The sequence below is a fragment of the Heterodontus francisci genome, chromosome 7, assembly GCF_036365525.1.
Source record: "Heterodontus francisci isolate sHetFra1 chromosome 7, sHetFra1.hap1, whole genome shotgun sequence".
NCBI lineage: Eukaryota > Metazoa > Chordata > Chondrichthyes > Heterodontiformes > Heterodontidae > Heterodontus > Heterodontus francisci.
Window position 1 is genome coordinate 373,311 of NC_090377.1, and position 13,268 is coordinate 386,578.

The 13,268-nt window shown below is 45.5% G+C and overlaps 1 protein-coding gene across 1 annotated transcript in view; it reads left to right on the forward strand.

Moving 5' to 3' along the window:
- xrcc5 (X-ray repair complementing defective repair in Chinese hamster cells 5) overlaps window positions 1-13,268 on the forward strand; it is a 388,719-nt gene that overhangs the window by 125,112 nt on the left and 250,339 nt on the right. The window contains exons 8-9 of the mRNA XM_068034693.1: window positions 2,893-3,031; window positions 11,039-11,151. Of these exons, the coding sequence (XP_067890794.1) occupies window positions 2,893-3,031; window positions 11,039-11,151 (252 nt within the window). The remainder of the gene's footprint in view (window positions 1-2,892; window positions 3,032-11,038; window positions 11,152-13,268) is intronic.

Consider the following 13,268-nt stretch of genomic DNA (forward strand, 5'->3'; position numbering starts at 1 on the left):
TCACAACCTTTTGAGTGAAATAGAGGATCTGGATTGGCGCAGGCTTGGAGGGCCGAAGGGCCTGTTACTGTGCTGTAATTTTCTGAACATCAGCACTTTCAAGTTTCACACCTTTTAAAAAAAATTCTGCTTTTCTATTCTCACGACCAAAGTGCATAACTTCACACTTCCCTACATTATACTCCATCTGCCATCTTGTTACCCACTCATTTAACCTGTCTGTATCTCTTTGCAGCCTCTGTGTCCTGCCCACAGCTTGCCTTTTCCCCTACCTTTGTATCATCAGCAAACTTGGATACGTTATTCTCTGTCTCTTCATCTAAGTCATTAATATAGAGTGTAAATAGCCGAAGCACCAGCACTGATCCTTGTGGCATTCCACTATTCACTGCCTGCCAACTTGAAAATGCCCTGTTTATGCCTGCTCTTTGCTTCCTGTCCATTAATCAATCCTCTATCCATGCTAATATATTACCCCTAACTCCCATGAGCCCATATCTTGGCTATTAACCTTTTGTGTGACACCTTATCCAATGTCTTTTGGAAAAATCCAGGTATATTACATCTACTGAACCATAGAAAAATTACAGCACAGAAGGAGGCCATTCAGCCCGTTATGTCCATGCCAGCTGAAAAACTAGCTGCCCAATCTAATTCCACCTTCCAGCACATGGTCCATAGCCTTGCAGATTACAGCACTTAGGTGCATGTCCAGGTACATTTTAAAAGAATTGAGGGTTTCTGCCTCCACCACCATTCCTGGCAGTGAATTCCAGACACCCACCACTGTTTGGGTGAAAATGTTTTTCCTCATGTCCCCTCTAATCCTTTTACCAATCACCTTAAATCTATGCCCCCTGGTAATTGACCTTTCTTCTAGGGGAAACAGGTCCTTCCTGTCTACTCTCTCTAGGCCCCTCATAATTTTGTATACCTCAATTAAGTCATCCCTCAGCCTGGTTCCCCTTTATCTACCCTACTAGGTAGATGACAGTTTATCCTGTCTGTCAGAATTAATTCCAATAATTTGCCCACTACCAAGTTTAGACTTACTGGCCTGTAATTATTTGGTCCATCTCTCGTTCCATTTTTCAACAAAGGTACAAAGTTAGCAGTCCTCCAATCCTCCGGCACCACACCTGCATCCAGTGAGGATTGTAAAATGATGGTCAGAACTTCTGCTATTTCCTCCCTGGCTTCTTTTAATAGCATGAGGTACATTTCATCCAGCCCAGGTGATTTATTCACTTTCAAGGCTGCTAATCCCCTTAATACTTCCTCTCTCCCTATGTTTATCACAACCAATATTTCACACTTCTCCTGAAGTACTATGCATGCATCACCGTGCCACCCCCCCCCCCCCCCCCCCACTTTTTTGTGAAGACAGACACAAAGTGTTCATTCAGAACCGTACCCACATCTTCCTCCTCTGCACATAGGTTACCTTTTTGGCCTTTGATGGACCCTACTCTTTCCATAATTATCCTCTTATTCTTAATGTATTGATAAAACATCTTTGGGTTCTCCTTGATTTTACTTGCTAATATTCTTTCAGGCCCTTTGTTTGCTTTCCCAATTTCCTTTCTGATTTTAGCCCTCCACTTTTATACTCCTCTCAGCTTTCTGCAGTATTGAGTTCTTGGTGTCTGACATAAGCTTTCCTTTTCTTCCTCATCTTACCCTGTATGCTCCTTGACATCCAGGAGGCTCTAGATTTGGCCGTCCCACCATTTTCACTTTTGTGGGAACATGTTTACTCCGAACCTCTTTGAACGCATCCCACTGCTCGAACACTAATTTATCTTCAAGGAGCTGTTTCCAGTCCACTTTTGCTAAATCGCTCCTCAGCTTAGTAAAATTGGCCTTACTCCAATTTAGAACTTTAACTCCTGTTCTATCTTTGTCCTTTTCTTTATTTGTTCAGGGAATGTGGGCATTGCTGGCTAGGCCAACATTTATTGCCCATCCCTAATTGCCCTTGAAAAGGTGATGGTGAGCTGCCTTCTTGAACTGCTGCAGTCCTTGGGGTGTAAATACTCGGACTTTGACCCAGCGACATTGAAGGAACGGCGATATAGTTCCAAGTCAGGATGCTGTGTGGCTTGGAGGGGAACTTTCAGGTGGTGGTGTTCCCATGCATCTGCTGCCCTTGTCGTTCTAGATGGTAGAGGTCGTGGGTTTGGAAGGTGCTGTTGAAGGAATAATTTCCATAATTACGTAAAAACTAACTGGAAGGAGTGGAGCGTTTCTTGGGGTGGGGGGAAGGAGGGTAGCGTTTCTTGGGGTGGGGGTAAGGAGTGGAGCGTTTGTCGTAGGCGGGAAGGAGTGGAGCATTTGTTTGAGGGGGGAGGAGTGGAACGGTTGTTGTGGGGGAGGAAGAGTGAGCGTTTGTCAGGATGGGGGGGAAGGAGTGGAGTGTTTGTCAGTGGGGAAAGGAGTGGAGCATTTTAGGGGGTTGTGGGGTAACAGTGCAGTGCATTCCTGATGCTTCTTGTGTGGAATTATTGTTTTTTTTCTAACCAGTCCTAAGCCACTGGTGTGATTTCTACTGTTTTAGCAATAGAATAAAAGGATGCAATGAGGCCTGTACCCATAACCATTGCTGAAGCTAATGAGTTATGCTGCCGTTTGGCAAGGCAGTGTCTTCACATCTGTGCTCATGCTGTGACAGACCTCAGCTGACAGACCATTAACTGTCGGTTGAGGAGCTGTTTGAATTTTAGAACCAGGAAGTTGGGATAATGAGGTGAAAGTAATGATTCTGTCAATAGATAACGAGTCCTAAACCATTTCATCCTCTGTCCCAAACATCTTCCCCCAGCCTACTTATTTCCCTTTAAGAATAATATAATTATCACAATCTAAGCTTCAGAATTAAAACTCTTCAAACAGATGACTGAAGAGAAAGTCAAGAAGAGCTGGATCTCTGTTGATGCCAAGACTCTGCGGAAGGAGGATGTGAGGAGGGAGACTGTTTACTGCTTAAACGATGACAATGAGACTGAAGTTACAAAGGAGGACACTATCCAAGGTACCATTTGTTCTGTCCATGCCAACATTTCATGCTTATTAGTTCACATCCTTACACAGATTTGTTTGTCCCTTTTCTGAACTGCACATTGCTAACCTGTTCCTGGACATCTGCATTTTGTTGAGATGAGAGGACCCTACAGGACGAGGGGAACAAAAGGTTCCTGGGGACGAGGAGTCTGAGAGAGATGTTTTGGGGCTGAAAATTGAGGAGGGTTTGTATGGAGGTGGGTGTTAGCCTTGTCTCAGTGGCAGGACTCTTGCCCCTGAGTCAGAAGCTCTTAGTTTCAAGACCTACTCTAGAGCTATAAGTACATAATCTAGGCAGGCACTTCAGTGCAGTCCTGAAGGATGAAATATCTGTCCCCTCAGGTGAATGGAAATGATCCCATGACATTCAAAGAAGATAAGGGGAATCCTTCATTAACCAACATTATTTATTTATTTAGAGATACAGCACTGAAACAGGCCCTTCGGCGCACCAAGTCTGTGCTGACCATCAACCACCCATTTATACTAATCCTACATTAATCCCATATTCCTACCCCATCCCCACCTTACCTCAATTCCCCTACCACCTACCTATACTAGGGGCAATTTATAATGGCCAATTTACCTATCAACCTGCAAGTCTGGCTGTGGGAGGAAACCGGAGCATCCAGCGAAAACCCACGCGGTCACAGGGAGAACTTGCAAACTCCGCACAGGCAGTACCCAGAATTGAACCCGGGTCGCTGGAGCTGTGAGGCTGTGGTGCTAACCATTGCGCCACTGTGCCGCCCTAACTTAAAACCGATTCTCTAGTTATTGAATAAAAAACAGAAAATGTTAGATGTACTCAGCTGGTCGGGCAGCATCTGCAGAGAGAGAAACAGAGTTAACGTTTCAGGTCTGTGTCCTTTCATCAGAACTGGGCAAAGTCAGAAATATAGGCAGTCGGTTTAAAAAAAGGTTAAATGGTTGTTTTTCAGTCTGGACGATGGTAAACAGTAATGGTCCCCAAAGGTCAGTGCTAGGACCACTGCTTTTCTGATATATATTAATGACTTGGATATTGGAATACCTGCTACAGTGTTCCAATGAAACTCAATGCAAGCTCGAGGAACAGTATCTCATCTTTCGACTGGGCACTTTATAGCCTTCTGGACTCAGCATTGAATTCTGTAATATTCGGTCATAACCTCTGTCCTCATTTTGTTTTGTGTTTTTTTTTCCGCTGGTTTGTTTTTTTTTCTCTTGTTTTTTAATCCCTTTACTCTGCATTTGGATGGCTGCTATCCTGCCATTCACACCTCATCTAGACGCATCTTTTGTTTCTTCATTTGTCCCAATATCACTTCTTTTGGCTTTGTACCATGAAATCTTTTGTCATTTAATCTCGCCTGCCCTCCACTCTATCTCAAACCTTCCCTTTTGTTGTTGTTCCCCCTCTCCCCTCTTTCACTTGCTCAAAACCTATTGCGTTTCTAACTTTTATTGCATCCAGTTCTGGACACCACACTTTAGGAAGGTTTGTGATCGTCCTTGAGAGCGTGCAGAATGTTTCCAGGGATGAGGGAATTTATCTACAAGGTTAGGTTGGGGAAACTGAGGTTGTACTCCCTGAAACGAAGGAGGTTGAGGGAACATCTGATAGAGGTATACAAGATTGACAGGGTTAGATAAGGTAGACAAAGAAAAGCTGTTCCCATTAGCTGAATACACAAGGACTATCAGACACAGTTTTGGGCAAGAGATACGGGGAAGACATTTTTTTACACAGCATGTGGTAATGACCTGAAACTCACTGCCAAGAGGGTGGTGGGAGCAGAGACAATCAATGATTTCAAAAGGAAATTGGATGGGCAGTTGAGGGAAGTAAACATACAGGGCTATGGAGATAGAGAGTTTGGAATGGCACTAACTGGATTGTGCGACAGGGAATTGGCATGGACTTGATGGGCCAAATGGCCTCCTTCTGTGCATAATGACTCTGACTTAACTGCTAGTTTAAACAACCTCTGCCTGCTGTCTGCCTGCTGTCTGCCTTCCTCAGTGAAAAAAGAAGGACTTGCATTTAGATAGCGTCTTTCATGACTACCAGACAGCCAATGAAGTACTTTTGAAGTGTAGTCACTGTTATAATGTCGGAAATGGAGTGAATACAGCATCTTTTCTCAAATTTGGCTTCCAAATTCCTTAACTTCTCTGGACATCAGGGCTACATTTCTGCACTGGGCTCCACCAAAGACCATGTGTTGCTGATGTGTTCTGTTGCTTAAAGCCCTTCACATACTGGATTGAGAACTGGTTGACAGACAGGAAACAGAGAGTAGGAATAAACGTATCTTTTTCCACGTGGCAGACAGTGACTAGTGGGGTCTAAGAGATTGAATAAGAAGGGGAAAATAGAGTATGAGAGTAAGCTTGCAGAGAACATAAAAACTGACTGTAAAAGCTTCTATAGATATGTGAAGAGAAAAAGATTAGTGAAGACAAATGTAGGTCCCTTACAGTCAGAAACTGGGGAATTTATAATGGGGAACAAAGAAATGGCAGACCAATTAAATACATACTTTGGTTCTATCTTCACTAAGGAGGACACAAATTACCTCCCAGAAATGTTGGGGAATGTAGGGTCTAGTGAGAAGGAGGAACTGCAGGAAATCAGTATCAATAGGGAAATGGTGTTAGGGAAATTGGTGGGATTGAAGGCCGATAAATCCCCAGGGCCTGATAATCTACATCCCAGAGTACTTAAGGAAGTGGCCCTTGAAATAGTTTAGTTTAGTTTAGTTTAGGGATACAGCACTGAAACAGGCCCTTCGGCCCACCGAGTCTGTGCAGACCATCAACCACCCATTTATACTAATCCTACACTAATCCCATATTCCTACCACATCCCCACCTGTCCCTATATTTCCCTACCACCTACCTATACTAGTGGCAATTTATAATGGCCAATTTACCTACCAACCTGCAAGTCTTTTGGCTTGTGGGAGGAAACAGGAGCACCCGGAGAAAACCCACGCAGACACAGGGAGAACTTGCAAACTCCACACAGGCAGTACCCAGAATTGAACCCGGGTCGCTGGAGCTGTGAGGCTGCAGTGCTAACCACTGCGCCACCGTGCCGCCCTAAATAGTAGATGCATTGCTGGTCATTTTTCAAAATTCTAAAGACTCTGGAACAGTTCCAATGGATTAGAGGGTAGCTAATGTTTCCCCACTATTTAAAAAAGGAGGCAGAGAATATTGTGTGCAGTTTTGGTCTCCTTATCTGAGGAAGGATATTCTTGCTATGGAGGGAGTGCAGCAAAGGTTTCCCAGATTGATTCCTGGGATGGTGGACTGACGTATGAGCAGAGATTGAGTCGATTAGGATTATATTCACTGGAGTTCAGAAGAGTGAGGGGGGCATCTCAAAGAAACCTATAAAATTCTAACAGAACTTGACAGGGTGGATGCAGGAAGGATGTTCCCGATGGTGGGGGAGTCCAGAACCAGGGTTCATAGTCTAAGGATACAGGGTAAACCTTTCAGGACTGAAATGAGGAGAAATTTCTTCACCCAGAGAGTGATGTCCCTGTGGAATTTGCGACCACAGAAAGCAGTTGAGGCCAAAACATTGTATGTTTTCAAGAAGGAGTTAGATATAGCTCTTGGGGCGAAAGCGATCAAAGGATATGGGGGGAAAGCGGGAACAGGTTACTGAGTTGGATGATCAGCCATGATCATAATGAACTGGACGAGTAACCAAGAGATCCAGGGTATTGCTCTGGAGACATGGGTTCGAATCCCACCACAGTCGAAGGTGGAATTTGAATTTAATTAATAAATCTGGAATTTAAAAAAAAAAAGCTAGTCCAATGATGGCCATGAAATTGTTGATTGTTGTAAAAACCCATCTGGTTCACTAATGTTCTTTAGGGAAGGAAATCTGCTGTCCTTACCTGGTCCGACCTACATGTGACTCCAGACCCAATGCAATGTGGTTAATTCTTACATGCCCTCTGAAATGGCCTAGCAAGCCACTCAGTTGTACCTAACCGCTACAAAGTCAATAAAAAGGAATGAAATCGGACGGACCACCCGGCATCGACCTAGGCACCGGAAACGACAACGGCAAACTCAGCTCTGTCGACCCTGCAAAGTCCTCCCTACTAACATCTGGGGGCTTGTGCCAAAGTTGGGAGAGCTGTCCCACAGACTAGTCAAGCAACAGCCTGACATAGTCATACTCACGGAATCATACCTTAACAACAATGTCCCAGACACTGCAATCACTATCCCTGGGTATGTCCTGTCCCACCGGCAGGACAGACCCAGCAGAGGTGGCGGGACAGTGGTCTACAGTAGGGAGGGTGTTGCCCTGGGAGTCCTCAACATTGACTCCGGACCCCATGAAGTCTCATGGCGTCAGGTCAAACATGGGCAAGGTAACCTCCTACTGATTACCACCTACCACCCTCCCTCAGCTGATGACTCAGTACTCCTCCATGCTGTACACCACTTGGAGAAAGCACTGAGGGTGGCAAGGGCACAAAATGTACTCTGGGTGGGGAACTTCAATGTCCATCACCAAGAGTGGTTTGGTGGCACCACTACTGACCCGGCTGGCCGAGTCCTAAAGGACATAGCTGCTAGACTGGGTCTGTGGCTGGTGGTGGGGAAACCAACACGAGGGAAAAGCATACTTGACCTCGTCCTCACCAATCTGCCTGCCGCAGATGCTTCTGTCCATGACTGTATTGGTAGGAATGACCACCGCACAGTCCTTGTGGAGACGAAGTCCCACCTTCACATTGAGGATACTGTCCATCATGTTGTGTGGCACTATCACCGTGCTAAATGGGATAGATTTCGAATAGATCTAGCAATGCAAAACTGGGCATCCATGAGGCACTGTGGGCCATCAGCAGCAGCAGAATTATACTCTACCACGATCTGTAACCTCATGGCCCAGCATATTCCCCACTCTACCATTACCATCCAGCCAGGAGACCAACCCTGGTTCAATGAAGAGTACAGGAGGGCATGCCAGGAGCAGGACCAGGCATACCTCGAAATGAGGTGTCAACCTGGTGAAGCAACAGCTCAGGACTACTTGCATGCCAAACTGCATAAGCAGCATGCAATAGGCAGAGCTAAGCGATCCCATAACCAACGGATCAGATCTAATCTCTGAATTCCTGCCACATCCAAGTTGTGAATGGTGGTGGACAATTAAGCAACTAACTGGAGGAGGTGGCTCCACAAATATCCCCATCCTCAATGATGGGGGAGCCCAGCACATCAGTGTGAAAGATAAGGCTGAAGCATTTGCAACAATCTTCAGCCAGAAGTGCCGAGTTGATGATCCATCTCGGCCTCCTCCTGAAGTCCCCAGCGTCACGGATGCCAGACTTCAACCAATTTGATTCACTCCGCGTGATATCAAGAAGCGACTGAAGGCACTGGATACTGCAAAAGCTCTGGGCTCTGACAATATTCCGGCAATAGTACAGAAGACCTGTGCTCCAGAACTTGCCGCGCCCCTAGCCAAGCTGTTCCAGTACAGCTACAACACTGGCATCTACCCGGCAATGTGGAAAATTGCCCAGGTATGTCCTGTACACAAAAAGCAGGACAAGTCAAGCCCGGCCAATTACCGCCCCATCAGCCTACTGTCAATCATCAGTAAAGTGATGGAAGGTGTCATCAACAGTGCCATCAAGCAGCACTTGCTTCACAATAACCTGCTCAGTGATGCTCAGTTTGGGTTCCTGAGGGCCACTCAGCTCCTGACCTCATCACAGCCTTGGTTCAAACATGGACAAAAGAGCTGAACTCAAGAGGTGAGGTGAGAGTGACTGCCCTTGAGATTAAGGCAGCATTTGACTGAGTATGGCATCAAGGAGCCCTAACAAAACTGGAGTCAATGGGAATCAGGGGGAAAACCCTCCGCTGGCTGGAGTCATACCTAGCACAAAGGAAGATGGTTGTGGTCGTTGGAGGCCGATCATCTCCGCTCCAGGACATCACTGCAGGAGTTCCTCAGGGTAGTGTCCTGGGCCCAACCATCTTCAGCTGCTTCATCAATGACCTTCCTTCAATCATAAGGTCAGAAGTGGGGATGTTCGCTGATGATTGCACAATGGTCAGCACCATTTGTGACTCCTCAGTTATTGAAGCAGTCCGTGTAGAATTGGAGCAAGACCTGGACAATATCCAGGCTTGGGCAAGTAACATTTGCGCCACACAAGTGCCAGGCAATGACCATCTCCAACAAGAGAGAATCTAACCATCTCCGCTTGACATTCAATGGCATTACTGAATCCCCCACTATCAACATCCTCGGGTCTACCATTGACCAGAAACTGAACTGGAGTAGCCATATAAATACCGTGGCTACAAGAGCAGGACAGAGGCTATGAACCCTGAGGCGATTCACTCACCTCCTGACTCCCCAAAGCCTGTCCACCATCTACAAGGCACAGTCAGGAGTGTGATGGAATACTCTCCACTTGCCTGGATGGGTGCAGCTCCAACAACACTCAAGGCAAGGGAATAGGCAATGGATGATAGGAGCCTAGGAAGTACAGAGGGTCCAAGGGACCTTGGTGTTCTTGTCCATAGATCACTGAAGGCAGCAGCACAGGTAGATAAGGTGGTTAGGAAGGCATATGGGATGCTTGCCTTTATTAGCCGAGGCATAGAATGTAAGAGCAGGGAGGTTATGATGGAGCTATATAAAATGCTTGTTAGGCCAGAGCTGGAGTACTGTGTACAGTTCTGGGCACCACACTATAGGAAGGATGTGATTGCACTGGAGAGGGTGCAGAGGAGATTCACCAGGATGTTGCCTGGGCTGGAGCATTTCAGCTATGAAGAGAGACTGAAAAGGCTCAGGTTGTTTTCCTTGGATCAGAGAAGGCTGAGAGGGGACATGATTGAGGTGTACAAGATTATGAGGGGCATTGATAGGTTAGATAGGAAGAAACTTTTCCCTTAGCGGAGGGGTCAAGAACCAGTGGGCATAGATTTGCTGTTAGGGTCAGGACGTTTAGGGGAGATTTGAGGAAAAAGTTTTTCACCCAGAGGGTGGTTAGAATCTGGAACGCACTGCCTGAAGATGTGGTAGAGGCAGGAAGCCTCACAACATTTAAGTATTATTTAGATGAGCACCTGAAACGCCATAGCATACAAGGCTACGGGCCAAGTGCAGGAATATGGGATTAGAATAGTTGGGTGCTGGATGGCCGGCACAGACACAATGAGCCAAAGGGCCTGTTTCTGTGCTGTATAACTCTATGACACTTTCTGTTTTTAATTCCATCCCTCTTCCTGGCAACAGTCTGAGGCTGAACCAAACTGTTCGTGATCTTGGTGTCATATTTGACCCTGAGATGAGCTTCTGACTATACATCCGTGTCATCACTAAAACCATCTGTTCCCTCCTCCATAACATCACCTGACCCCACCCCAGCCTTATCTCATCTATTGAAATCCTCATCCATGCCTTTCTTACCTCGAGGCTTCCAATACTCTCCTGGCCGGCTCCCGCATTCTAGCCTCCGTAACATTGGATGAGCTCATCCAAAATCCTGTGTTCGCTGACCTACATTGGATCCCAAGTAACCAACGACTCACTTTGAAAACTCTCATCCTTGTTTTCAAATCCCTCCATGGCTTCGCCACTCTCTATTTCTGTAATCTCCTCCAGCTCTACAGCCCTCCAAGATCTCTGCACTCCTTTAATTCTGGCCTCTTGAGCACCCCTGATTTTAATCGCTCCACCGTTGGCAGCCATGCCTTCAGCTGCCAAGACCCTAAGCTCTAGAATTTCCTCCCTCAACCTCTCCACTTTTCTTCCTCTCTTCCTTAAAGATGCTCCTTCAAATCTACCTCTTCGACCAAGCTGTTGATCATTGGTCCTAATATCTTTTTATGTGGCTCTGTGTCAAATTTTGTTTGATCAGTCTACTGTGAAGTGCCTTGGGATGTTTACTCCACTGAAGGCGCTATATAATTCCAAGTTATTTTTCAGGATTCCGCTATGGCAGTGATATTATCCCATTCTCGCAAGTGGATCAGGAGCAGATGAAGTATAAAACCAGTGGGAAATGCTTCAGTGTCCTTGGATTTACCAAGTCTACACAAGTAAGTGATAATAAAAAGGTATGTATAGTGTGTTCCGCATAGTCACCAAAGCTGATGTTTGACACATTTAACATCAAAAATCCTAACCAGCACTGTTGCAGCAGTTCAAGAAGTCGGCTCACCACGACATTCTCAAGAGCAATTAGATATGGCAATTAACGCTGGCCTTGTGGGAGATGCCCACATCCCATGATGAGAGAGCGAGATTGGTGGAGGCCACAAAAGAGCGGCGGTGGGAAGGAGTGAGAGAGCGAGACCGGCGGAGGCCATAAAAGAGCGGTGGTGGCAGGCCACCTAAAAGTTGATTATAAAAAAAAGGAAAAAAATAGAATGAGAGTAAACTAGCCAGTAATATAAAAACAGATTGTAAGAGCTTTCATAGGTATATCAAAAGGAAGACAATAGGTTAAGTAAATGTTGGTTCCTTGAAAGCAGAGACAAGAGAAATTATCATGGGGAATGAGGAAATGGCAGAGGCATTGAACAAATATTTTGTGACTGTCTTCATGGTAGAAGATACAAGTTCCATACCAGAAATAGACAGGAGCCTAGGGGCTAAAAAGAGTCAGGAAATTAAGGAAATTCATGTCAGCAGAGAAAAAGTATTGGAGAAACTTAAGGGACTAAAATCTGACAAATCCTCAGGACCTGATGGCCTACACCCTCGGGTTCTAAAAGAGATAGCTGCAGAGATAGTGGATGTGCTAGCTATGATTTTCCAAAATTCCTTCGATTGGGGAATGGTCCCATCAGATTGGAAGTTGGCAAGTGTTACACCACTTTTCAAGAAAGGAGGGAGAGAGAAAACCGGGAACTACAGACCAGTTAGCCTAACATCAGTCATTGGGAAAATGCTGGAATCTATTATTAAGGAAGTTTTAACAATGCACTTAGAAAAGCACAGTATGATTAGAACAAGTCAACAGGGTTTTACTAAAGGGAAATCCTGTGTGATTAGTAGGATAGATAAAAGGGAACCAGTAGATGTAGTCTACCTGGATTTCCAAAAGGCATTTGATAAGGTGCCACTCAAAAGGTTAATGGGCAAGATAAGGACTCATGGAGTTGGGGGTAATATAGCATGGATAGATAATTGGTTAACAGACAGGAAGCAAAGAGCGGGCATAAACGGGGCATTTGCAAGTTGGCAGGCAGTAAATAGTGGAGTGCCGCAGGGATCAGTGCTGGGGCCTCAGCTATTTACAATCTATATTAATGACTTAGATGAAGAGACAGAGAGTAATGTATCTAAGTTTGCTGATGATACAAAGGTGGGTAGAAAGGTAAGCTGTGGGGAGGACACAGAGAGGCTGCAAAGAGATATAGACAGGTTAAGCAAGTGGGAAACAAGATGGCAGATGGAGTATAATGTAGGGAAGTGTGAAGTTATTCGCTTTGGTTGTAAAAATAAAAAAGCAGAATATTTTTTAAAAGGTTTTAAACTTGTAAGTGTTGCTGTTCAAAGAGACTTGGGTGTGCTTGTACAATGAACACAAGGGGACTTGAGTACAGGAATAAGGAAGTATTGCTACAGTTGTACAGGGTTTTGGTGAGACCACATCTGGAGTACTGTGTGCAGCTTTGGTCTCCATATTTAAGAAAGGATATGCTTGCATTGGAGGCGGTGCAACAAAGATTCACTAAATTGGTCCCTGGGTTGAGGGAGTTGTCCTATGATGAGAGGCTAAGTAAATTGGGCCTGTATTCTCTGGAGTTTTGAAGAATGAGACGTAATCTCATTGAAACGGCACAGTGGCGCACTGGTAAGCACCACAGCCTCACAGCTCCAGGGACCCGGGTTCTGTTCCGGGTACTGCCTGTGTGGAGTTTGCAAGTTCTCCCTGTGTCTGCGTGGGTTTCCTCCGGGTGCTCCGGTTTCCTCCCACAGCCAAAAAGACTTGCAGGTTGATAGGTAAATTGGCCATTATAAATTGCCCCTAGTATAGGTAGGTGGTAGGGGAATATAAAGATAGGTGGGGATGTGGTAGGAATATGGGATTAGTGTAGGATTAGTATAAATGGATGGTTAATGGTCGGCACAGACTCGGTGGGCCGAAGGGCCTGTTTCAGTGCTGTATCTCTTAAAAAAAAAGAAACATATAAGATTCTAAAGGGGC